The 26,992-nt window shown below is 47.2% G+C and overlaps 1 protein-coding gene across 2 annotated transcripts; it reads left to right on the plus strand.

Moving 5' to 3' along the window:
• LOC135805345 (uncharacterized) lies at window positions 1-26,673 on the plus strand. 2 transcript variants are annotated; one of them, XM_065319369.1, is made up of 10 exons: window positions 2-301; window positions 2,808-2,934; window positions 3,904-3,960; window positions 4,638-4,688; window positions 12,593-12,769; window positions 14,516-14,579; window positions 21,573-21,844; window positions 23,126-23,220; window positions 24,217-24,476; window positions 24,981-26,673. In XM_065319369.1, exons 1-10 carry the CDS (start codon window positions 276-278, stop codon window positions 25,436-25,438), a joined length of 1,587 nt encoding a protein of 528 aa, XP_065175441.1. In that variant the 5' UTR covers window positions 2-275; the 3' UTR covers window positions 25,439-26,673. The 2 variants fall into 2 exon arrangements, with proteins under 2 accessions (XP_065175442.1, XP_065175441.1); XM_065319370.1 differs by lacking the exon at window positions 4,638-4,688 and having other exon boundaries at window positions 1-301.
• Window positions 26,674-26,992: the final 319 nt, after the last annotated feature.

Genomic DNA, 26,992 nt, shown 5'->3' on the forward strand with positions numbered 1-26,992 from the left:
TTAGTATAGTCCTTATCATAGTGGTTCGGAAAAATCAGGAGAAGTCTCTGAGTTGCGGCACGCTGTTTGTTGCTTGACGTGTAGCGGAGCGACGACACCAAGCAATCTTACTTCGCATTGTTGCTCGAGTGGATTGGAGGTATTCCGTCAACACACTTGCGCTCCAGCAGGAGGCAGCTAGCGCCCTGTGGTTCTGAAGGATTAGTTCGCTGCAGCTGCATACCTGAGACTGAGCGCAGTTAGGAAGTAATTGTGTCGGTGTGTCCCGGATCATTATGGTGATCTCGCACGGCAAATGCAGGTGAGGACTACCTCGGAGGCCATCTTCATTGTACCCAAGTAAATGTCAAGAGTACTAAACATGTTTAGGTGCTCTAGTAAATTTGAAAAAAAAGTAAGGTTTCAAATTCAAGATCCGTTTCAGGGGCGTCGGAAGGTATTTTAGGCTGCGTTTACACGGAGACGAAATGAAACGAAACGAAACGGAACAAAAACGGGCTGGCCTCGAATCGTTTTCAAACCGTTTACACTAGTTGCCAGTAGTAGTTGGAGTTGGTACGTGCTGGTGGTACTCCTCCGAGATGATTGTCACCATTTCATTTTATTGCAACCATATGAAACAAAGACTTGCTGACACCCCCACCCCCCCCCCCCCTCCTCCTCTTCAAAACCATACACATAATTATAAATGAAGACATTATGACAACTATGCACTATAAGTAGAGGTTAAAAATCGCTGCACCCCTACCTCCATTCATTTTGTGCTGTCATGATAGATACTAGATAGCGGCAAGCAATTATCATAGCCACCAATCGCATGCCATCACGTACATCGAAATTCAACATAATTTTGCGAATCGACATCACTTTTCAACGAGGGCGAAGCAAATTCGGCCGAACGAAGCCTAGAGGAAGAGAATCATTCTGTCCATTCGAGTCACCATCACGATACTGACATAGGTACGAGACGAAACAACTAAAAAATCCGCAAGAAAACTGTACGCCCACCGCTGACTTTGGTCTGAGAATTTTCTATTACCATCAAAATGTACGAGGAGCACTCAAAAATCAGCTCCAGACATACCTTTGTCGCTCTCTACTCCTTTTTCAAGGAACGAAAGTCGTCTCTCCACTTTCAAACCGGGAACAAGACATACTAGTGGTCCTTTTCAGCTGCTCCACGAGCGCAGGTAATGTTCACCAAGCACAGCAGAGAAGCATCCATTCCGGCCAAACAGCTAAAATGCAAGTAAACATGCATGCCTCAGTACATCAGTACAGTCCTGCAGTAAATAGTCAATTTCAGTGTTTCTGCTCCAAACAGCAACTACCTTTAACAAGCTACAAAGATTACATCAAAAGGATTCAACAACAACCATTTCCTTCACTTTCTTTTTTGGCAGAAGGCTTCTCTTTGTGCTTGGCCCAGGCCAAAAATCACATCTCGGAGGAGTACAAAAACTACAACTCCCAGATGTTGCGTCCATGGAGCTATGAAGCCGAGACCTCTGGTCGGCGGAGCTAATGGGCCCCACCACCACACTCCATTATTCACCCCAGTGTCTGGAGATATGTGGATTTTGTAGAAAAAAAGAAAAAAATGTCCTCGATTGCTGGGTAATATTATAATTACTTTTTGTTCTGGGTAATAATTACTGGCATCCCGTGACAAATGATTTGTGTTCCTACCAGTAAGGTATGGTGCACAGGACAGGGGATTCACATCAGACATGACTTCGTGACCTAGAACAAGTATGAGGACCGTGGTTATAGAGAGCTTGGGGAGATATGCGTGACTTGGGACATGGTAGAGAGATGGAGATATATAACGTGACTTTGGAGTGATAGAGAGTCGGGGGGGGGGGGTCCGGGAGCTGTACGTGACATGGGAAGCACCACAGCCATGGAAGGGCAGATTCTTTCCTGAACTCTAAAGCTCTACTCTAGAAGGAGCGCACTTGCCAATCTGGGGAGGTTACTGATAAGCCCAGCAACGGCAGAGTGGCTGGTGCCACGGCTAACCAACATGAATTGGGCCTTGGAATACGATTCCCTACAGGTAAGATAGTCTGGTTTAAAAGCTAGCATGCCAAGTTTCCACGTTCATTTATGATACTAGTAGCAGCCTGGTAGGTCCACTAATGCTAGAACAAGGTAGGTGTTACATGTACGGTATATCTTCCCCAGGCTTACTAGTAGTGTCTCTGCTTCCCTAAACGAATAGCTTTAGCTTTTTAACAGTGCGCTTGGTTGTCGCGGACGTCCGGAAAGTGTTTGGTATGTCAATCTCTGTTTTTCTTTTGCCTGCTTTCCTCTGATTAGAACGTTATAAACACGTTCAAGAATAAACGTGCTACATACGCCATAGTTCTTGTTGTTGGGGCGCCATTCGCTTTCTGTTTTTGCCCAAAATACGATAATGGAACACTACGTTGTGGTATAGTGTGACATCATGCATGGTGTTGTTCAACTGTGCAGCTTTAAAATGGACAGTGTGCGTACTCGTACCGAACAATGGGCGCTAAAATGTGATCTGAAGTTCACACACACACACACACACACACACACACACACACACACACACACACACACCACGCGCCAACTTACCGCCAACGAAGCCGTCCGTCTGGTGAAAGCTGTATGGAGTGGATCACCGATCATCTCAATGCAGTTTATCGATAGTTGAAACTTAAAACTACTTCGAAGTACTGCTAATGGCTGTGATCATAGTCCTGCGAGGTCTGCTGTCAGTATAGCGACCATCACACTCATCCTTGTCTTTTCTTTTCTTGATTTCTGCCTCGAAGCCACGAGCTGTTTCCGCTATTGAAACTGTTAGCCGACAGTCACGATCGCATTCCCGGACAGGATCACCCTGAAGTCATGCACGATAAAGTGGAAAGCCTCCTTCGTCTCGAGCTGGGCAAGTACGATGTAAGTAAATGCTGTGGTGTCATCTTTACCCAGGAGCACCATTCATGAAGATATGTGGATTTTGTAGAGAAAAAAAAAAAATGACGAGTGTGCGTATGTGTTTAGTTTCCCTGTTTATTATGTCTGAAAAAGAAACAAAGCTATCGCTTTTGATGGGGATAGCGATGAAGATGCTGTCGAAAATTGATGGTGAGTTTTTCAGTGAACGTTGCAAGGTCGAGACTCGACATAAAATCCAAACAGCAGGACTTAAAATGGGTGGATATATGATCATACATGATGACGGAAGTCCATGGACAGTGTGTGAAAAAAGTGACCTGGTATGTCGGTGACCCACAGCTGTGTTTAGGGTGCTGCGTTTTAGTCACAACGTTTTCGGTCTGACAAACACATTGCTCCGACTTCACAATACAAAGAAATTTATGGACAGCACACAACTGCATTGTAGAAAGTAAAGGTGGGATGCCAACTGACAACCGCTATATTCAGTTGCTGTTCACAATCTGCGCTGATTTGAATATTCTTTTATTGATGTTCTAGTAAAATAATGATGTTTCGGGCCGGTCACCCATCGTCAGGCTCTGCCGATGGGTGCACATAGCAACTGAATAGAGCGGTTGTCGGTTGACAAACCCCCCTTTTCTTTCACAATGCTAGTATGTTTATGTGGTTCCGGTCCCTGATTGAAGGATTACCAGGTGGTTTGTGTGCTGGGGAGGCTAAGGGCTGGCTTGGGGGAGGTTGTAGGCTGGCTTGGGGGAGGTTGTAGGCTGGCTTGGGGGAGGCTAAGGGCTGGCTTGGGGGAGGTTGTAGGCTGGCTTGGGGGAGGTTGTAGGCTGGCTTAGCCGGCTTTGGGCTGTGCACTCACTTTTTCAGTTTGTACTCAACAGTACGGTATATCAGAAATCGGACACTCGTTGATTGCTAGGCCAACCAATACAGCCGTGCACTGATGTGTTTTGCCTCCAGGATACTGGCATACATGCTCCGCAGGTCGAGGAAGAGATGGATGTCACAACCCAAGCTGTAAGAGCATTGTCTGCCGTAATGGATTGCCATCAAGCTAGATTTGAAGACAGACTGATGTTATCTCATAGCAGTCTGCTAGTGAGAACTGCACTTCTTGTTTGACGTACGGTTTACCCGGCACGAAATATGACACTACCTGGAATTGGGTGCTACCGCAAAGTACTGTCTTTCCTCCCCTTTCTATTTCCCGCCCCCTGTTGAACTTCTATCTATGAAGCGACTTCAGCGTACACGTCGAAATACGATATTGAACTGACGCTTGCACTGCTGTACACAATGCCTGCCAGTGCAGATATGCATGTGGATGAATATGTGCACAATCCAGCACGGCAAGTCTGATCTTTTGTGTCCTTATACATTGTACTGCACTTGACAGCCTTGATCTAACTCCCGTCCCCTGCCTGCCGAAAACCAGCTGGGAAGCAACACAGCGTTGTGGGGGGGGGGGGGGCAGGTCAACAGTACTTTACGGCAATTTTAGTTTTTTCTCGTCTGTTCTGTCTGACGAAGAGAACGAGTAAACACGGAACATCACCAAGCACCTCATGAGTCTAAAAATGCATCAAAACGTGACACTGTAGTCGGTTGCTGGTTGGGGGAGGTATTCCTACAGTTACTTTTCCCTCCCCCCCCCCCCTTCCCCTCTCTCCATCTCTCTTGTTTTCTTTTTCTAGATACTGGGTGAGATGTCAACAGCGCTGGATAACTGCAGAATATTGCTCGATGTACGTACCAAACTCCTCCTGAATTGGGCTGATAGAACACAATGTGCATGCACATATGTATGTGTAACCATCCCATTGAGTGCTAAGTGCATTTAACCCAGAAACTTCACAGTCCCTCCGCCCACGGCAGGATGTTTTGGACATCAGTCTTTTGCGGGCGTTTGGTTCACTGATGTCCATCATGCTTGGCCAGAGATCAAAAGTGCAAAGAGCGGCGTGCACATCACCACCATGGTCCTCCCAGCAGACAATAGAACTATGTGGCCTGAACCTGATGAACGCCACCCCCCCCCCCCCCCCGTATCTTAGAGACAACTGCGGAAAAAACCTACTCATGTAGCGGTACTTCTGCTGTCAGAAAACGATAATTTATGATCAAGAATTATGCTGTTCCGGCAAGTCCATTGCAGCTCAAGATCGAATTTGAGTCCATCTCAGCTCAAGATAGGATAGGAGTCCATTGCAGTTCAAGAAAAGGATGGAAGTTTCATACTCTTGGCTATGTGCTCAAGTAATTCTTGAGGTTCAACATGAACTGGATCACCCGAGTTACTGACCCAGGTAATGATCCAGTTGAGAGAATACACACCCGGTTGCTATACTTGTGCAGGGAGAGGCTTGCAGCCTGGTTTTAAGGGCACAATCCAACCAAAAATAGAACAGGGGTCCATCGATGGCCAACACAAACCGAACCAGCATAGGTTCGCAGTAAGGTTCTTCCCAGTAGCCGTTCTAGCCGTTAGAAAAGTGTGCGCCCGGTGGCTGAAGTTGACTATTGAAATTCACTATTGGAGGGTCTCGGCATGACGGAGCGAGCAGACTTTTGGCTTGTAAATTCATGGCCGTTTTTTGTTCCTTATGTCGAGACGGTGGACGTGCTTGAGCAGAAGCTGATTGTTTCATCGAAGCAGAACGCATCCCGTCCAACATCTACTTGAAAGTATGATGGTCTCTCCACCACTCTCCAATAACACCAAAAATCCCACACATACTGCGTATCCATTTACTGTGTATCTGTGATTTTCATGAGGTCGGAGAACCTCTACTTTCATGCCATCGCTATGCATGCAATTGCATACGTGGTCTCCGACGATTGCATACCATAGCTTTGGTATGGGAAAGTATATGGGAAAAGGTATTCCAAGATGAGTTTGGACGCTTCTTGCAGCTTCATTATATCCTATTATGTTGTGGGCTAACAGCCACATCTCGAATTGCCCCAAAGATATTCGCATGAAGTATTCTTTGTGTTACGTACCTCCTCCCGTATATTGCCTCCTGCAACCTTTCCCAAGCTGGCCTGCATGCACCCCGTACTTACCCCCATGTACTCACCTTTTGTTCCGTTGGCCTGGGTAGCTGCTTGCGCGTCCATATTTGCCATAGCTACTCAGGCCCTTTATCTTTCATTCTCTCTCACTCGATCTCTCTCTCTCTCTCTCTCTCTCTCTCTCTCTCTTTCATAATGTAGTCATTTAGTTCGTCTTTCTCTCCGTCTATAATATATGCCTTCCCACTAATAGTACCTGTCCCAAGTTGTTCCTTTGTGTCTGGAATGTTGACTCCTTTTGTGACTCAACATTGGCGCCCGACTTTTCGTTCGAGCCCACGACCATGTCTTCAACCCAGCACCCTTCGTCCTCGTCCGTCATGTCAGATCGTCCCAGTCGTCCTCAACCGCCGTTCGTCTCGTCCAGTCATCCGTGTGTCGTCCCAGTAATGCTCGTCTCACCCAATTCAACCTGGTCTCGTCTATGCCAACCTCGTCTCATTTAAGTCATACAGGTCAGCTGTTTTCTTTAGTTCTCTCTTTCTTTTCATGAATCTTTCTTCGTCAAATTTTATGTGTTCATTTATTTATAAAAAATTGGTTGTGAGCAACACTGGCTCACACTCAAATCACTGCTTTTCACCAGAAAATATTGTATTTCAACGTTTCGGTCATGAAATAACCATCATGAGGAATGAAGTGGGCACATCGGTTAGGATGGGTTAAAATGAGGAGCGCTGCGAACTGATAACAAATCACACCTAAAGCACTATTACGAGAGAGAGAAAAAAGGACAAAACATCACGAAAAACCTGGTATAGAAATAGCGCAATACGCGACAACTCTAAATATGGCACAGGTACAGGCACCAAACAGAATGTACATGTACACTAGGTGCGTGCATACATGTAATTGCAGGCGCTAGCAACAACAGTAGTAGTAACAGTGCATGGGGTGCAAAACCACCACTATCCAGGAAAAGCGAGTATGAGGGCCAGAAATATGTACAAGGTAGTACTTCATCAGAGACTTCACAGGAGGTCCCACCCTGCGTTATTGTTTATGCTGGGGCTCGTGTCGCGAATTTGTATTGCTTTGCGTATTCTCCTCCTGGCCCGATCCGACTCAGTGGCAAGGACGCGAACCTCTGCGAATGCCGACTCACCAAGCGGCAGTACCTCGCTGCCATGGTGAAGTCGGTAGTGCTCGCCCAGGGCTTTTCCAGACGTCTTGTTGCGTGAGTTATCATTGTGTTCTTTTGTTCGCGTTGCTACACTACGGCCAGTCTCTCCAACATACTTTTCCGAGCATTTGCAGGTCAGACGATAAACCACGTTGCGTCTTGTGCATTCTACCTCGCTCGATTGGCATGCAACGCAGGCGGCCTTAGGCCTTCCTCGTCGCCTCGGGGCAGCGGGATCCACCCACTTACGGCAGCAAGGTCCAGTGAGGCTTGACTTAGTGATGCTGTTGGAAAGCCTTGCATTCTTGTAGATTATCTGCACATTTAGGTTGTATTTGTTTAGAAGACGGTGGACCCTGTAGTGGATGGTATCCGTTTTGAATGGTAACTTCAACGTGGATCGATAGTCTTTCTTTTGTTTAGCAGGTCGTCTGGCTCGTTCATGAGCAGTCGCGATAACGGTAAAGGTATAGTTTAGGGTCCCAAATTATTTTTAGTGGGCCAACATGCTCTACAGAGCCCCAGGCATTACACACACGAGACATGCATAGTACAAACAGGGCATGCACCAGACAGTCGAGGTCAACAAGGTCATAATAATTGGGAGCATGCAGAGCTAAACCACAACTCGTTTTCCATGATTGGCATGAAGACATCATGAAGACATCGTGAAGACATCATGAAGACATCGTGAAGACATCATGAAGACATCGTGAAGACATCATGAAGACATCGTGAAGACATCATGAAGACATCGTGAAGACATCATGAAGACATCGTGAAGACATCATGAAGACATCGTGATGACATCATGATGACATCATGAAGACATCGGGTGGCACTAGCCAACAGCTTAGATGTAATACTGCTGGTGAATGCCCAGCCATCGCTAATAAACATTGGCAGACAAGGAAGGAGAAAATGGGAAGCAGAATCTGCGAAGAGACCAATATCCTAAACTAAAAGAGTTGTGCTTGCACTTACCGGCAACCACATTTGGTGAGTTTCCATCTGCTGTCGTGTTAACCTCGACTGGCTCGAGTGCATTGACCTTGTTGACCTCGAGTGCATTGCGCATGCCCTGTTTGTACTATGCATGTCTCGTGTGTGTAATGTGCATGCCTGGGACTCTGTAGAGCATGCTGACCCAGGAACTACAACCCTAAACTATACCTTTACCGCGATAACTTTGTCAGGAAAGTTGTTGAATTTTAATGTGTCAATAACCTTTTGCTCACTTCGCTGGCGGGCTGCAGGATCAGAGGAAAGGCGGAGGAATTCCGAAGACGCGATGGCGAGTTTTTGCTGTTGCGGAACGCACGAGTTGAAGTCTGAGACGAGGCCACTGTGGCAAGCTTTGCAGAACAGCTCGAATGATATTGCGCCCTCGGAGGAGACATGAATAGTCGTGTCCATAAAGTCAACCGACCCAGTTTCCTCCGAAGATTGATACGTGAACTTGATGCTCGCATTGGCGGTATTGAAAAATGCAATAAGCTGGCGGAGAAGCGCGGCCCCCAGTGTCCACAGCATAATGATGTCATCAATATTACGCTTGTAGAGTACGGGAGCACCAGGCGCGTTTTGCAACATCGAGGTTTCGAGGTCATGCATGAAGATAATCGCAAACGGGGGCGCTAGGTTTCATGACCGAAACGTTGAAATAAAATATTTTTCTGGTGAAACAATCGATGAGGAGACAATAGTCGTAAAATGGCAATAAATAAGATAAATTGTGCACTCATAACAACAGCAAAAATGAAGAAAGTCAAGTTCCATAACGTTTTCTTGTGACTGTCATCGCTTCAACACTTGTCCGAACGCATCAAGCAGCACGTCCCATTATCATTGTTGTCCCAGGCTGCCAGGTTAAGCAGGCCGAAGCGTGGGAGACCACGAAAACATCCGCTGCCTATTTCTACACCTAGCACGGCTCACAATTCGGAAACAGAAACACCGACTACTTCCATGGAGAACGAGCAGACTAATCTGGTTCCCCCCTCGGAAACCGGACCACGGCAAGGGAGGCCGCCGGACGGCCGCTCCTCGACAAACCATGTTGCTACAACGGTAAGAGCGGAAGGGGAACAACTTGAAAACAGAGCAGAACCGAGGAGAAGCAAGAGACTAGCAGAGGCACGACTGAGACAAGTGGAGAACACAAGGCAAGGAGACGCAGGAGGAAGCACAGGCACGGCACAGAACGAATCAAGGAGAGGGAAGCGGTGTCGCGAGGAGATGGAGACTGATGACGACGAATACGAGTGCGATGGGATGGACGGCGGCATTGGAATGGAGGTGGAGGATGAGAGTAGTGATGAGGAGGAGTTTGATGTTGACAAGAGGAAGTCTGCAGTGTACAAGCATTTGGTGTCCAGTCCAGAATGTCGTAAGGTGTTTGACGATTCCTGGTTTAGTGTTATTCGTTGCGCACGTTTCTTCAAGCAATTGCAGGTGTTGGAAGCTGTGTATATTCGTACTCGTGACCCTGTGCTATGTAAACAGAAAGAAAACGTTGTATCACTCACACTCTTCAAGTAATACACACGCACCATTACATTCATTCACACAGTATCACATTCATCTGCCACTACCTTTCTCACATACACTATATTCACACATTGCAAAGGTGCAAACTTCGCTTTTTGTACTTGTTAGCTGCTGTATTTCTACCTGAAACCATATTAGCTACATGTATATAAGTGTGTGTTTTAGTTATTACATTTTTATGTGACGGCGTTCCACTGGTGACAGTCACAAGAAAACGTTATGGAACTTGACTTTCTTCATTTTTGCTGTTGTTATGAGTGCACAATTTATCTTATTTATTGCCATTTCTGGTGAAAAGCAGTGATTTGAGTGTGAGCCAGTGTTGCTCACAACCAATTTTTTACATATGAAGCTGCGTGATGCGTCCTACAAGATTTTAAATCATTTATTTATGATTATTTTATTGTAGTGTGTGTCTGCGCGCGTGTGTCCAATCATTTAATTTTAGGGGTCCGATCATGGTGAGCCACGCTCTACTATTCATGTTGGCAGAAGTACCAACGCATATAGCCGATTGGTTTGCAGGCCTGCCTGCGAATCACGAGGTCCCGAGTTCAAGACCCGCGCTGGCAGCAAGGAGCATGTAAAAAGACTTTTTACGGGTGTTGAACTGCGCCGACACCCACGGTCAACTAAATAAACTGGGTACTCACAGCTCGGAATGAGAATAACAAGGATGCAGTTTACAGGGTTATGGGCCGTTACACGCCGATTGGTTGAGAGACTAACCTCCTCTCCCCTGACTCACTTGTGAGGTCTGCATTTACCACTAAGGTGAACAGGCATAGTGGTGGCCTGCGGATGCGAAGGCTAGTTTGTGTGTTTCTGAACATTCAAACGATGCCGACACGGATCCCGCGATTATTATTTATTTGTAGAAGTGCAACTATGCTGTTGTAGCCGTACCACGCAATATGCAATGTTCCTCGTCAATTCTAGTTCTGGGGCCAATTTTTCTTTTTGAAGGGGTGTTTGGCCCGCCGTTGTTGGCAATGCTTACGCTAGCTTGGGTGATACGTTTGCCTGCTATTTTTAGAAATACAGGAACATAATAATTGGTTTTTGAAAGGATTGGGAGAACTTCAAATCCAAAGGATTAGTCGGGGAAGTGAACAGTGCCTGAAAAGAGAAAAAAATCGCCAGACCCACCAGGACTCGAACCCGGGACCTTGCTTGTCATGAGCAATGCTCTAGCCACTGGACTATGGGACCAGGCTGAACCTAGAAGATGCTGAAAAGTTTTTCACTCCAAAGGCAGCTCACAACACGTGCCACACGTACTGATTGCACTTGGGTCATTTTCCCTCCCCCAGGGGACCAACCACGGTCAGTTTCTGGACCCTACCAGAAGTGAAAGAACGCCGTGATTAATTTTGAAAGGATTGGGAGAACTTCAAATTCAAAGCATTAACCGGGGAAGTGAACTGCCTGTAAAGAGAAAAAATTGCCAGACCCACCAGGACTCGAACCCGGGACCTTGCTTGTCATGAGCAATGCTCTAACCACTGAGCTATGGGACCAGGCTGAACCTAGAAGGCGCTGACAAGTTTTTTCACTCCAAAGGCAGCTCACAACACGTGCCACACATACTGATGGCACTTGGGTCATTTCCCCTCCCCCAGGGGACCAACCACGGTCAGTTTCTGGACCCTAGTCTACCAGAAGTGAAAGAAAGAGATTAATTTACAAGCAAAGTCCCGGGTTCGAGTCCTGGTGGGTCTGGCGAGTTTTTCTCTTTTCAGGCAGTTCACTTCCCTGACTAATCCTTTGAATTTGAAGTTCTCCCAATCCTTTCAAAAATTAATCACGGCTTTCTTTCACTTCTGGTAGGGTCCAGAAACCGACCGTGGTTGGTCCCCTGGAGGAGGGAAAATGACCCAAGTGCCATCAGTATGTGTGGCACGTGTGGTGAGCTGCCTTTGGAGTGAAAAACTTGTCAGCGCCTTCTGGGTTCAGCCTGGTCCCATAGCTCAGTGGTTAGAGCATTGCTCGTGATAATTGGTGTGCATGTTTATAGTATGACACTTTTGTGAGATCCGGGTGTTGTGTGTGTGTGTGTGTGTGTGTGTGTGTGTGTGTGTGTGTGTGTGTGTGTGTTTTCTCTCTTCTTCCTTTGTCATTAATTTTATCTTTAATTTTTCATCATCTTATTATTGTCCGCAAGGCTGCGGTTCTTTTTCTTTTTACGAGGGGAGGTATGTTAGGTACCTTCTCCCGTATACTGCCTCCTACAACCTTTTCCAAACTGGCCTGCATGCACCCCGTACTTTCCCCCATGTACTCACCTTTTGTTCTTTGGCCCGGGTAGCTACTTGCGCACCCACATTTGCCATAGCTACCCAGGCCCTTCATTTTGCAGTCTCTCTCTCACTCTCTCTCTCTCTCTCTCTCTCTCTCATAATGTAGTCATTTAGTTCGTCTTTCTCTCCGTCTCTCCGTCTATAATAAATGCCTTCCCACTAATATTACCTGTCCCAAGTTGTTCCTTTGTGTCTGGGATGGTGACTCATTTTGTGACTCAACATTTGTATGATCAGCAGAGGTGACCCTATCCCCTATCTAGAACTTATCAGCAAAAAATGCAACCCCACGCTATGGTGCTCTGTGTTGTTTTTGTCTTCTATTCATTGTATGAAGGCCCTCTTCTACAAGTGTATTTAAGCACTGGTCTATATGTGTGAAGGCTCTGTTCAGAGTGATTGAACACTGTTCTATGTGTATTGAGCTCCTAACTAACTTGTTGTATGAGTGGTTAGGATACCATTCACACTGCATTTCCATGTTTCTCTATGTGCGGTAACCCCGGTGAAATTGCTTCTTTGCTCCTAATGTTCAGTCTGCTTCAAAGTTGCCAAAAATGGCTTGTGTCTATGCGTTGCGTTGTGTCTTGTCACATTTCAGCTTCGCAAGCAATGTGAGAGATTTAAGCAACAGCAGATCTGTCGCATCGAGAAAGAATTCCTGGAGCTGTCCAATTCTATCTTCAGTGATTTGAGTCCGCTGCCAGCGCCGCTATGTCAGCCGCAAGGAGGTCGTTGTATGCGCGAAACCGCAGCGGAGGAGACCAGATCTGTAGTGGTGAGTGTGCTGTCACAGAGGAGTTATTCGACAAAAATCCTTTTTTTTAAATATAATTTTATATCTGTGCTGCTGTTGTAATTGGATATTCGCTTAGCACTGGTGTGATATACTCACTGTATTCAGACAGTCACTGCTTTCAGCTACTTCCTCCATCAACGAAAAACTTTGCGATGCTTTTTCAGTGTCACACCCGTCTTATTTTATGCGGCCGCTCCAAAACGGTCGCATGCAGTTTGCACTAAGCAGCTTCTGAAAAACCAGCTCACACAGTTTTGCATGCCGCCGAGGAAGAAGTACATCACTACCGGTATACTGTACAACAGCAGGGGACAACAAAAGAGAACCCCGCACACTCCCATGATTTTAGCCAAGCAACTTAGGGTGCATATGAGGTACTCTAGGTGTGCGAATCGACGGGGAAAACGCAGCCACAGCTACGCAGCACTAACCGAGACACCTCTCTGCTTTTTTCAGTGTTTAGTACTGTAGTATGGCTACTTCATAACACGTAATTTGCATACACATATTATAGTGCACCGTAGCCGGAATGCCTGGATAGCTGTGCGCATGCTCGCACTGCCTTGCTCTTCTTCTTCTTCTTCTTCTTCTTCTTCTTCTTCTTCTTCTTCTTCTTCTTCTTCTTCTTCTTCTTCTCCATGTGATTGTGAGACAATGAACACTGATAACTTACGTATTAACTACAAGTACAGTATGTGCTTTGAGAGTCTTGAGTGCTGAGAGTCTTGAGTGCCGAGAGTCTTGAGTGCCGAGAGTCTTGAGTGCCGAGAGTCTTGAGTGCCGAGAGTCTTGAGTGCCGAGAGTCTTGAGTGCCGAGAGTCTTGAGTGCCGAGAGTCTTGAGTGCCGAGAGTCTTGAGTGCCGAGAGTCTTGAGTGCCGAGAGTCTTGAGTGCCGAGAGTCTTGAGTGCCGAGAGTCTTGAGTGCCGAGAGTCTTGAGTGCCGAGAGTCTTGAGTGCCGAGAGTCTTGAGTGCCCAGAGTCTTGAGTGCCGAGAGTCTTGAGTGCCGAGAGTCTTGAGTGCCGAGAGTCTTGAGTGCCGAGAGTCTTGAGTGCCGAGAGTCTTGAGTGCCGAGAGTCTTGAGTGCCGAGAGTCTTGAGTGCCGAGAGTCTTGAGTGCCGAGAGTCTTGAGTGCCGAGAGTCTTGAGTGCCGAGAGTCTTGAGTGCCGAGAGTCTTGAGTGCCGAGAGTCTTGAGTGCCGAGAGTCTTGAGTGCCGAGAGTCTTGAGTGCCGAGAGTCTTGAGTGCCGAGAGTCTTGAGTGCCGAGAGTCTTGAGTGCCGAGAGTCTTGAGTGCCGAGAGTCTTGAGTGCCGAGAGTCTTGAGTGCCGAGAGTCTTGAGTGCCGAGAGTCTTGAGTGCCGAGCGTCTTGAGTGCCGAGAGTCTTGAGTGCCGAGAGTCTTGAGTGCCGAGAGTCTTGAGTGCCGAGAGTCTTGAGTGCCGAGAGTCTTGAGTGCCGAGAGTCTTGAGTGCCGAGAGTCTTGAGTGCCGAGAGTCTTGAGTGCCGAGAGTCTTGAGTGCTGAGAGTCTTGAGTGCTGAGAGTCTTGAGTGCTGAGAGTCTTGAGTGCTGAGAGTCTTGAGTGCTGAGAGTATACGGGTCACAGTACTGTTTAACCAATATCACTGTTTGTTGTTTGTTGTTTGTTGTTGTTTGTTGTTTGAAATGTACGTGCATAAAATTTGGTGTTTTCCTTTGCGTCGTGATTTTAATGTTCAACACACGCACAGGCGGGGAAGAGATCAGCTGATTTATTGGAGAACCGGCCCAGTCAATTACAGCTCCATGCTAAAGGTGTGTACATGCATATCACATTTTACACTGTGATTTCCGTATCAGTACACATAACGTAGTGTCGATCCACCTCCTCTCTGGTGTCCTTCGCTCCCTGTTGATTTTATACACCGTATTTGCAGGAGTATATGCCGCACTTCGAACACTCAAAATTCACCCCCAAGGGGGGGGGGGGGGGGGGCTGCGGCTTATACTCCGATGATCAAAGGAACGGACTCAGATGGAGAGCCAAGGTTTAGTTAGTGTTATACAGTTAGTGGACAGTATAGCGTAACTTGTAGTTCCTTGGTCTTTCTCTTTTGTATAGATCAAAGGAACGTTGATAAATAGGGTAGACGTCTGTATTTCGTGGCAAAATGGGGGGGGGGGGGGGGGGTGCGCCTTTTAATCCAGTGCGGCCTATACTCTGGAAATTACAGTACCTGTAATAGGCTGTATGCCTGTGTACCTGTGTAGTACGGGGGCCAGGGTTGAGAAATGTGAAGTTTCGTTTCCACTGAGAGCGCACAACAAAATATGTACTTCATCTTGTAGCCCTAGTCGTGTAGAGTCCCCTGATATATTTTTCACCCCTGGAATCGGGATGGAACGGTGTGGAATTGGCATTTGAAAGTTTCCCATGGGTTGCCATGGCAACTGCATAGCAACAGTATGGCAACAGCGTGTTTTTCATGTTATTTTCTTCCACAGAAGCTCCAAATTTGTTGAGGGGTACATACTATGTATGTATTCGTGTCGACTGGCACTGCTATTAGTAAAACATACATGTACATGGAGTATCATGCACATCGTGCACTCTATTGTATCAATGCGAATAGTCATAATTATAGAGTCATGTACATGTACATGTACTACAGCATTGTGTACATTATATGTATCAAATCAGAATACAGTGTACTGGCATGAAGGAAGCAGCTGACTATTTCACCACACGCAGAGATAAAGCATACTTTATTCCACAGGGTACTTGTACATGTACAATCATGCCTTCCAGCACAGGAAGTCAGTCATAAGTATGTTCAAAGCATGTACAGTAGGTATCGGTTATAGCGTGGGTTTTTGAAAAACGACTTTCTATTCTTATTTCCGATATTTCTTACACATGATAAATCAAGTGTGGCATATCATATGCATGTCCGCAGGGGCAGGAAGATCATCGTACATGCAACACAGTACTTCTGTGCATGTGGCTGGTCATAGTCCCATAAGCTTACATGTGGCTATGCAAAAATTGAGTTACATGGCCACAACAGTTGAATCTGCAGCACTACGACGCAACGAGAGTCACATCAGAACGGAATTGGACAGATGTTATTACTACAGGCGATACACTTTGTACTAATTGGCATGTTTCGCTACACAAAGTCCATTCTTAGGACCGATATATTCTACTATGGGATAAAATTGCTTGTAAGAATAAATGTGCACTTGAAATCCATGTTATGATTATGAAAACATGAGGGTTCATTCTTGTATGCAGTATATTCTTTTACACGACCACGCTATAACCGATACGCACTGTACATGCACATTGGTTACGATTCCAGCAGGCATGCGCATTAAAGTAGACAGAAGGCCAGTTTCGATGGCCCACAAGAACATGACATAATATATTTCATCGATAATAATGTGTACAAGAGCATGGACATTACAGATGCTGTCATCAAGTTTGACTTCAAGTCGACTCCGGAGAACCACAGAGCGGAATTCTTGGGGTCTCTGCAACACGATGTCGACAGCCTTGGCATAAATTGCTTGATCCAGAACTACCATCGTGAATGGAAGATCAGCCTGCCTTGCCATAGTAATGGAGCGGCATAGTAGGGTATAGACAGTGAGGTTCTATATTGGCGATGCATTGATCACCGGACAGTAACCAATCTCCGACTTAGAAGGCACATTGTTCTTCGTCGCGAGATAATTGAATGCTGTCCACGCGGGTATGCTCTGAGACTTGCCATCAGCTGCAGCTCCAATCTCAATGACTGCACGAGGCTTGCTGATCTGTCCATCTGGGCAGAACCGGGAGAGCTTCCAGACAAAGTCCATCAATGCAGCACCAGAGCGGGTGTCAGCAGCATAGGCGTATGATGGGAGGTGGATTTTGTCTTGCAGGCATTGCAAACACAGGCTGAATCTCCGGGACCATTGTCAATGAGCGCTTTCGCTTCGACGTTGACAGTGTAGGCAGAGAGATGGAAGTCGCTTCACTTGCTACCGATTCATCCTGCAGAGAAGGCTGTACAACGATACCATTTGTACAGTGCGTAGTCGCAAGTCCGCTCAGTGTCTCCTCGCAAGGGTCATTGTTATCTCACACGAAATGGTACGGCTTGCGAGTGTCGATGGCGGCAGGCAAGAAAGACTGATTGTGCTGATGGCGTGTAAAAGACTCTGCCAAGCAAGTCTCCAGCTCCAGTACCTGGCTGTAGCTACAGCAATAGCCAAGACGATTCAACATGGTAACTATCTGCTTACTGCGGCACAGGTGATGGATTGCCATGCCCAGCACAATGTGTTTCGGAGTGCGGTAACCAGTGCCGCAAAACCGATAAGATCCTGGCAGATGGCATGGATACGGCGTTGCAGAACACTCTCAAGAGACGGCAAGCGGCACGTCGGGAATTCGGCATCCTTGTCCAGGGTCCATGCAAGAAAATTAAAGAGCTTGTCAGGAATCAATCGCGCGCTATCCTCAGGAGACAGCCGTGCACCGCTCAGTTCTTGCTTCGTGGACTTGACATGGTGCTCGATGGATTGGCGGAGGATGTTTGCTGCATGATATAAGACTCTCCATTCCTCACACTCATTGGTCCAGACATGGCTACTCTCCACTTTGGCAGACTCATCCTCAGACTCCTCCCCAGACTCACTGCAATAAGGATCGGCGGGCATTAGGGGTTCATCTTCTGCAACTTCCTCCTTCAGCAGTGCAAACTGTCTGATAAAGTTGTCAGTCGAGCTAACAGCACACAACAATTCAGGGGCGTTGCAGCGAGCTGGCCATCAAACTCTTTCAAAATGATGCTCTTCAGTTTTCGATTTCTGACCTGAGTGCAGAAGTTGCCACTTTCCTTGTTACAGCAGGTCTGGAAGATGGACTGGAGATCAGCAGAGGTCAGCAGTGCAGAATTGTCAAACAATTCTTGACGCACGACCTCAAGAAACTGGGCAACTACTTGTTCCTCCGAAGGAGCCTGTCCACCAATTCCCTGAGGGTCGTCCCCAGGATCCTCGACCTCCAATAGTCTGGTGTACTCTCGGAAGCAGTGCCAATGGTAGTGAACTTCACGTGCTATGAGGCAAGACTGAGAACCAATAGCTATTACAATAGCCTCGTCTCTCCGCAACTTAGCTGCGTCTAGCACTTTCTGGGCAGCGTTGTGTGACTGGCACTGCGAAGTTTTCTGATACTTGTGCTTCTTTCCCAGCTGAAATTTCTGACAGAATATGCACTCCTTTCGCCCTGGCTCTACAACTGGTACAGATAGACTTTGCCGAGTTGTCCGCTGGGGACAATCTGCCTGTGACATCGACTTTCCAGAACCTCACCACCCGAAAACAAACTACTTACTATTATGCGTGAGAGTACAAAAAGGCAAAAACGGAGAAGAAGCGCAGTAGTAGTACGTGAATCGACACATCCGAGTTCACTTTTGAAACTTGACACTCCACGTGGACCGCTGAGCACGTGAGGTGTGAGACTAGACTCTGTATGCGTGTTTCGCGCAGCGCAGACTATGCTCAGTTCGCCGTACAATGGACGGGACAGTCCCGTGAGGAAAACTTACCGTTGCGTGACTGCTCGCGCGGAGAAGAAACTCAGCGCAAGAGACAAGCGGCAATGGCTGAACAGGTGCGAGAAAAGTTACTCGATGGAGGCCTTCCATTCGCATTTTGAAGCAATTTTTTGTTGATTCCGTGTCAGGAAGGCCACTGCTTTCATTATCTGCAGTCAAATTGTTGTGCGGACGAAGTGGAAACGAAAGTTTTTTTCAGCCACTTTTTTGATGCCTGGCCCCCGTACTAGTGTACCTGTGTACCTGTGTACCTGTGTACCTGTGTACCTGTATGGGCGACTTCAGCGTATACATGTACATGTCGAAATACGGTGTTGACCTGATCATGCACTGCTGTAGACACTACATGCCAGTGCATGTGTTCTGACGGATAGAGAGCCATGTACAATCCAGCAAGTCTGACTGTATAGGCTGTCGAAGTGCCGACGTCACGCTGCCCGAAAACTCGTAGTTACAAGGCCAAGTGGTGACAAACGAAAGTCGCGTCACCTGCGCTTGTCGTGTTTCCAACGGTCACGGCAGCATCTTGACTGGGGCGCGCTCGTGCAAGATTGCGAGTTCAAATTTTGTTTTACTTCAAGAAGTTTCTCCTTCGCGCTCAAGTGTAGTGTTTTCGTGCTGAGTGTTCACCAGCACCTGAGAGATAGGAGTTCTGATTTTTGCTTGCCGCTGGACAAGGAAACGAGCCCAGAGTTGGTTGTTCTGAGAACCAAAATAACTGATCAGCGATCGCTGCAATAGAAATAACAGAGACACCCGACATTGCTTCTTGACCGGCGACTACATGTAAAGCCGAACAACAGTACTGGCACAGCAGTGGCTAAGCAAATGATCAGCTACGGCTTCTCCTTCTCTACAAAGCGAAAACTACAAACTCGGCGACAAGTAGCAGTATACTTGAAATGAATATTCTCGCTCGCACGCTCCTCAGTCAAATTGATGCTGTAGCTGTGTTCACTGCATGCTGCTGCCACTGGAAACAGGACAAGCGCAAGTGACGCGGTATTTGTTTGTCACCACTTGGCCAACGCGTTGTCAACAAGCAGTGACGTCAGACTTTGACGGCCTACAGTACGATGTACACAAGCGCAAAAAGGTCTGAATTTCCGCCATACAGGATATAACCTAGAAGTGTAATTCACTTTCTTGATCTGCGTCCCCAGTTCTCTACTGCAGCAATGCCAGCTGGTAAGAAGCACATAGTGTGACATAGTGTGACATAGTGTGACATAGTGTGACATAGTGTGAGGGAGGATGTACAGTACTTTGTACACCCTACTAATACTGTGTGCCGGCTGTTAGCTAACATTGTAGTGTAGATCAGGTGGGTAGTGGTGCAGTCCTCCTACCCCCTCCCCCCCCCCCTCCCCCCCCCCCCTCCCCCTCCTCCGCAATACATGTACATACACTGTGTGTGCTCAGGGGCGTAGGCACTAGGGGGGGGGGGGTGCTTTGGGTGCCAAAGCATCCCTCAAGACTTTTGATTTAAGAAAGACCATGATACACTGTCCACTGACTGCATCTGTGACTCTTCAGAACGCAAACTGTTTCTATCTATTCCCAGTTGAGACCTATGTTTTTTTCAAAATCTGAAAAACCTGTCAATGGTTCAATTAACGATTTCTGGCCTATTTAACCAAGGGAAATATAGTACATATAGATTGGTGGTGGGGGGCATATAACATGCTCCTTAGACTTTTTCTCTACGAGCAGTTGGTCCTGGGCCAGGAGGGCCGCGCTTAGTCACTACCGGAACCGTGTATGGATCCGTATGAAACTGCTTCCAAGTGGATATGAAGTCAGCATTGCCATGTTCATATCTGGTGTCTGTTGACCAATAGGCTATTGTAGCGGGCCGCAGTCTCTCGGAGGCAAATGCGCACGGGTCTCAGTGAACACACTGTTGTTTATTATTACTAAAGACTGGATTGAAGGTTGAACTCTAACTCTAAACTGACATGAAGAGAATTGTGAACAGCAGCTTTCATAGGGTGAGGAACTGTTAGTGTACGTAAGCTAGCCTATGACCAGGGGATACGTAGAGCAGAAGAAGTAAGGTCAAAGTAAGATGTGTGGGCCACAGTCATTGCACAAGAAATGCCATTTGATTCTATGCAGAAGAAGGAGCTGAATAGCGGTGTGGGCAATGGGCGTAAAACTGAGGCGGTTGAAAGTGCAGCAAAAGGTCTAGAGTGTGCATGTGCTAGTATTTCTAAGGTCGAAACATTGAACACAGTGAGCTGACTAGTTGCTTTGCACGTCATGGGTCGGCAAGCACGGTAGTAAGAGTTGCAAGTGCGGGGTGCGGGGTGCGGTGCAACACGCGTGACCAATACATTGAAAGTGATTCACGCTGCAGCTGTGTAAGTTACTAGCGTGCTAACGCTACACTATTTCTGTCTACATTAACTTCGGTATATTCGATCATGCTAGTGGCACCTGCATCAGATCCACTCGGATTCACGAACCCACACTAGTATCAAGTATTATCTTCATGGGGCTGGCTAATGCAGTTGAATAGCGGGATGGATACACAGGTGCATTCAATCCGTTTTTCTGCCCCTTGTCTTCAGTGACTTACTGCAATGTGGTGGTCCTATAAGTAAGAGTGATAAGGAAGTACACTGGTGTGTGTGTGTGTTTGTGTGTGTGTGTGTTTGTGTGTGTTTGTGTGTGTGTGTGTGTGTGTGTGTGTGTGTGTATATGTGTGTGTGTGTGTGTGTGTGTGTGTGTGTGTGTGTGTGTGTGTGTGTGTGTGTGTGTGTGTGTGTGTGTGTGTGTGTGTGTGTGTGTGTGTGTGTGTGTGTGTGTGTGTGTGTGTGTGTGTGTGTGTGTGTGTGTGTGTATGTGTGTGTGTGTGTGTGTGTGTGTGTGTGTGTGTGTGTGTGAGCCCATAAGTGGGATCATTTTCAAGTCCACCCAGAGTTTTGGGGATTTCAGGGGGTGTCGGCTGTTGGGCGGTTCAATAGCCAATTGAGTCATCTTTCCAAGATTCCTTTTGAGTCTCTCTCCCCTCTCCCGGGGAGACCCACGTGACCAGTTTTGGCAGTGAGCACACAAGTACAAGTACAAGTGTGTGTGTGTATGTGTGTGTGTGTGTGTGTGTGTGTGTGTGTGTGTGTGTGTGTGTGTGTGTGTGTGTGTGTGTGTGTGTGTGCATTATTTGTATGCTCCTCTTCCGATCGACCGCTAGTTGATAACGTGAGCAGTTCCAGTGGACCGCCCGCTAAGAGAAGGATCTGTGCAAGCCATAGTCTGGATGGCAGGCAACGGGCTGAAGTTACCAATGATGAAAGTGCTGATGACACCAGTGTATCCAGATGCAAAGAGGGAAGTCCCCCGGATGGAGAGCTGGCACTGATCTCGTCAAGTTCCGACAATGACCACAGTGGCATGAAACCAAAGTTCCGACATCCACCAGCAGTCACCGGCTACTTGAAAGAGTGGTACCGCAAAAACGCGGAGGTGAGCATCGCTAACAGCCATCTAGGCCGAGTGTACAACGGATGTAGCTTTTATTAAAGCAATTATTTTCGGTCTTTGACCGCTTAGTGGCGAGCCTGATCAGCTCACCTCCCACCAATTTTGGAGCTGAGTTAGGGACCGGCGGATTATGCTCGAAAAGGTGGCAGATTCTGCTCGAAGGGCAGTGAAATTGGCAGAACCATACAAACCTTATTGCGGGCAATTCCTCGAATTTTGCTCAATTTCTTTATCCACATACCAAACATGCATGAAACTTACCCGAAAAAGTACCGAATTCTGCCAATTTTTCTGCCGGCAGAATCCACCGGACCCTAAGCTGAATTGTACATTGCGCTGACTGGTGTGTGTACAATTATTATTATTATTATCATAAGCATTCCCGAGTTGAAGTGTAGCAGCAGTATGCTGCGTCCACAGCTTTGCTTATGGTGAATGGCTTGGTTGAGAGGCCATTTGTAGCCCGTTGCATGAGAGTAGTCAGCAGCTGCATCTACTTGTACACATCTAAAGTAATAAACTGGTGGTTAGCTCACGGCCCTCCAGTCAGAGCCAGTGTGGTTTGTTGGTGAGAGATCAGTGGTACTTTCTGCCTGCATGCAACCACCGTGGCTGCCTTATGCCTTGATCTTAGCTTGTGGTAAACTATAGGTTCAGCAGCATGTAACTTGGTTGGATTCGCATCTTCAATATTACAGTGGCAAAATCAGACACCAGTCTCATGCTCCAGAACAGTCAGGTTAAAGCAGCACATAAAGTTGCAACCTTCAGACTATCCACACATGCTAGTACAGCCCGACTTAGCCGGGCTGAAACAGCAGGAGCAGTTTTTTAGCGGTCCGGCCATACATAGTCTTTCATACTTTGTGGATGACATGGCGCACACGCATGGCATGCCCTCCTCGGTAGTAAACAAGCATTGGTGGCCAAAGACTTGGTCCGGCGCATGGCCTGACCAACCGGACCGGTTCTGTTGGGTGAGTTTGATTGTTTCTCGTTACTTTCTTTTGACTCTCTCTCTCTCTCTCTCTCTCTCTTTGTCTGTCTCTCTTTGTTTTCTCTTTGTTTCTCTCTGTATAAATCTCTTCTCCTCTCTCTCTTTCTCATTCTCTCTTCCCCTATCTCTCTCTCTCTCTCTCTCTCTCTTTCTCTCTCTTTCTCTCTCTCTCTCTATCTATCTATCTGTCTATCTCTATCTCTCTCTCTATCTCTCTCTCTCTCTCTCTCTCTCTCTCTCTCTCTCTCTCTCTCTCTATCTCTCAGAACCCATACCCTACAGGTCAGGAAAAGGATACTCTTATTTCCCAACTACAGGAGAAGTTTGGTTTTACGATGACCAAACAGCAGCTTGAGAACTGGTGAGCAACTTTTGTCTGTTTCAGGGGTTTCTTCTCTATTATTATTCTTCAGTTGGCCAGGATCTGGCAAGCGAAGCACAGAAGCGACTGGGAATTTTGATGAGGTTTTTCGCACCATTACTCTTCCGAGTCAGTACTTTGGTGACATGAGCAGTAGCAAACAAGTCCTTTTATCTAGCTTTCTAGGCGGTCAGAGCAGTGACAAAATGGCACCTAAGAGGGTGCAAGTGGTGCCGCGTACACAGTTACACCATGAATACAGAGTCTAAAAACAAACAGCGGTGGGGACTGTGGTACTTCAACGTCAAAACAGCGACAACTTTCCAACAGACGTCTTCTGCCCACGCAGCTCAGGTCTCAGCTTGGCAACGTACACCGCCCCCAGCACAGCCAGGTGATCGGATGGTTTTTGACATTGTAGTACTGTGGGCCCCACTGATGTCATGCTCTGCATCCGTGATCCCTGCTGTCATGCAACCGTCTTTCATTTCTCGCAGATATAGCACTTTGGCGTTGATGCTTTGAGCGGGGTTTAAAACGCTTTGTCACTCACTAGGCGTCATTGCGAACGATTTGGCCGGTCACTCTGAGCTCCGCTGATCAGGTGATCAGGTGGGACCTACTAAACAAGGTCTAAACCGCTAGCTGTCCGCAGATTAAGGATCAATCGATAGAAGTAATAGTTTTAGGAAACATTTCTTCAGGTAACCGAGTACTTTCTCATTAAGAATTCAGTGCATGTGAAGTGAGATTTGCGCAGGAAACCACAATACTCGAAGAGCAGCGTTGCCTGAGGATTGCAGTTTTGTCTGAAACTCCGAGTTACAATCAAACCTCATTTTGCTTTCTGTATCAACCATCCTGATGTCCATTATCATATGGCACAGTACTTCTATGCTCTGTACTTCTATGTCCACTGATGACATTCGTGACCGCTGGCACCTGCATAACTATATGGATGTTGACGATTTTGCCAACTACCCGACTGTGTGACAGGTTTATTAATCAGCGTCGGAGAGTTCCGGATGGTCCCAATCGGTCAAGGCTAGGATCAGTTGGCCAGTCAGCGGCTGAATCCAGCACAGCGTGCACAGCAGTATCATCAACCTCAACCATGCAGACCGGTAATTCACAGAGCCAGCTGAGCAGCCACACACCAACTTCCATCCAGTCGCCAGAGACGGTCACTAACACAGCGCTCAGTTCTGTTCAGCAACAGATGATGTTGCCACACCAGCAGAATTTGGACAGCCAGGGTGAGTGATGGGGCTAACGGTCTTCTGGAAACAAACGCAGGCAAATATAAACTAGGAAACTGATGCATCGATCAGACTGTGATGCACAGCCTGACTGGGTGATGATGCCGGCATGCATGACTGAAGGCGCTTGGGCCTTTACATTCTTATCACATTGCCTCGTACTCAGCTATTCTCAGAGTGACAATCACGCGGCAACACTATAGATGCAGAATCTCATCCTGATGCCGTGTATTGCATCCGCTACCCCCCACCCTTTAACTTTTTTTGTTACGCCGGTGCCGACTGTTGTTGATACAGCTGAGTGAATGGAGACCATGGACAACTGTTCATACCGCTAAGCACAACTAATGAAATGTGCATGCGCTCACCACTGAACAGCTGTGTCAAGTCCACCTTACAAGGTTCATCCTGATTTACCAGTTTCCGCTTTGTTTGTGTTCTTTTTTCCCGTGAGAACAGTACTGTTTTTGCGTGACATCCTTTGTGTCTTGTGTGCAACAGTGACAAGCACACTGGCATCAGGGTCCATCTTGCAGTCACCGGCAACCAACACTGGTGCTCCCATCATCTTGACCACCGAGAAACCTGGAGTTGCAAAGAGTAGCATAGCCATTGCTGCTCCACAGCAAGTCCTATTATTGACCCCTGCTCCTCAACCTGCTAGCACACAGCCCGCAGTCCTATCAGCACTGTCACCACCGTCCCTTCTTCCACCAGTGTCAGGTATCACGGTAGTATCACCAGCAGCTATACCGGTGGCACCTTCTCCTCTGCACATGGTGTTCCCATCAGCTGGGACATATGCCTGCACGCAAAACCCTATGCCAGAAGTCAACCGTGTGTCCCACCCTCAGCCAATCCACCAACAAGGCTACCAGGGTGCTACAACCCTTGTGTACCCAGTGACTGACAATAGCCCTCATGCCAAGCTCAACAGCCAACACAAGTCAACGCGATAACTAGTTTATCACAGCCAGCTCGGAGCACAAGCCACACAACACTGTCAGCTACAACGCAACCCGGCAGTCAACCAGTCAACCTTATCAACTGCAACTACCCGTGGGTGAACAAAACCGCAGCAGCAGGTACGGACCACCCAAGACCTCCTCGACTAGCCGCAAGCGTTCCCGATTGGGTGATGCAGACCATGTAAGCAAAGCTTACAACTTCCGACAGTGTGACACTGCATTTCTAGAAGCTATAGTTCAGCAACCTGTCTCTGCTATCCAGCATTGCGGCAATTGCACCCGTCTCTTCTAGCCAGCACTGGCACAATTGCACCTGTCTCTACTAGCCAACACTGTCGCAATTGCAACTAGTTCCACTGCACTGTACAAGTGGCCTGCAAGGACACTCACTCTTCAAGAATTCCTGGTATCATCGTGAGTCAGAAATGCCTGTCTGATTCCTACTCCCTGTGACAATATTCGTCTAAAAGTCCCGTTCATGCATATGCTCCTGGGGCTTTATAGTTATTCTTAGTTGTAGGACTGGTTCTTATGTAGAACACAGCTCATCATCATCACGGTATTTTCCTAGGTGTGTAATTGTCTGTGATGTGTCACCAATGCGGCACAACGCTACAGTAACTAGTTACTCTGTATTGCTATCCTGTGTTAGATTCACGAAGCCTGCGGTATCTATCCTACTTAGCCGGATTTGTGATGCGTGCGCTTTTTTCGAGACAGGTATCACTGCAATGGTTTTAGTTCCCAACCTGTGGTGTTTCCCGCTCTCTTTCCTCTCGTTCTTGCTCTCTTGCCATCCCGCCTCGGTCAGCCAATCAAGGATTTTCATAGTTTGCTCTTGCGCGTGCACACGACTCATGTGTAGGGAATTTTAAACTTACCATGGTCAATGCAATACAACTTTTGAGTGCCATTAAACTTAGCCTCTACACAATAATCCCTACATTCATCACATTGAATTATCACCAAGAATACAAAATGCATGCCTTACAAATACAATGCTGGTGAATCTCTATGCATTGCCCAATACAATGGCATGGACCAGTAGATACTTCCTTTGCCACAATCGGCTCTAACCCGCTGCACCCCTGACTAAACGGCACAGGCTATAAATTAATATTCAACTTGTCACTGCTCTAGTACTGGTAGACTCTACTCGGCTTTGTATTGCCATATTCAACTTGTCACTTGTCCGACTACTACACATGCAGCTTTACTTTGACTGAGTATGACAATTGCGTTATGGCGAGGTGAGCTGGTTTGTGTCTGTCAGATTTGTACCGTGATCTCAGGGCTGGGGGGGGGGGGGGGGCGCGAGTGCAAAATGGCCCATAGCTGCCTCTAGTTATTGCGGAAGTAGTCGGCCGAGACATTGCTAAATCTGTACAGAGAATTGCACTCTCCTAAAAAATTTCCTTGGCATAACTTGTATAGCCGTTGGACAATTGTCGTAAATCTTGGATCTCTGGGAAAGCTCCTGACGAGGGGAACACTCATAGCTAAAACTTGATTCCACGGCCTACGCTTGACCGGTGCGGTAAGTCA

Source organism: Sycon ciliatum, chromosome 1, assembly GCF_964019385.1.
Source record: "Sycon ciliatum chromosome 1, ocSycCili1.1, whole genome shotgun sequence".
In the NCBI taxonomy this organism is placed as follows: Eukaryota; Metazoa; Porifera; class Calcarea; order Leucosolenida; family Sycettidae; genus Sycon; species Sycon ciliatum.

What these genes read in the sequence shown, in the direction of transcription:
- LOC135805345 (XM_065319369.1), top strand. Translation starts at nt 276, where the DNA reads ATGGTGATCTCGCACGGCAAATGCAG. An exon ending in ATCTCGCACGGCAAATGCAG is followed by an intron (nt 302 to 2,807) that starts GTGAGGACTACC and finishes TCTGCCTCGAAG; the next exon opens with CCACGAGCTGTTTCCGCTAT. An exon ending in TGGATGTCACAACCCAAGCT is followed by an intron (nt 3,961 to 4,637) that starts GTAAGAGCATTG and finishes TTCTTTTTCTAG; the next exon opens with ATACTGGGTGAGATGTCAAC.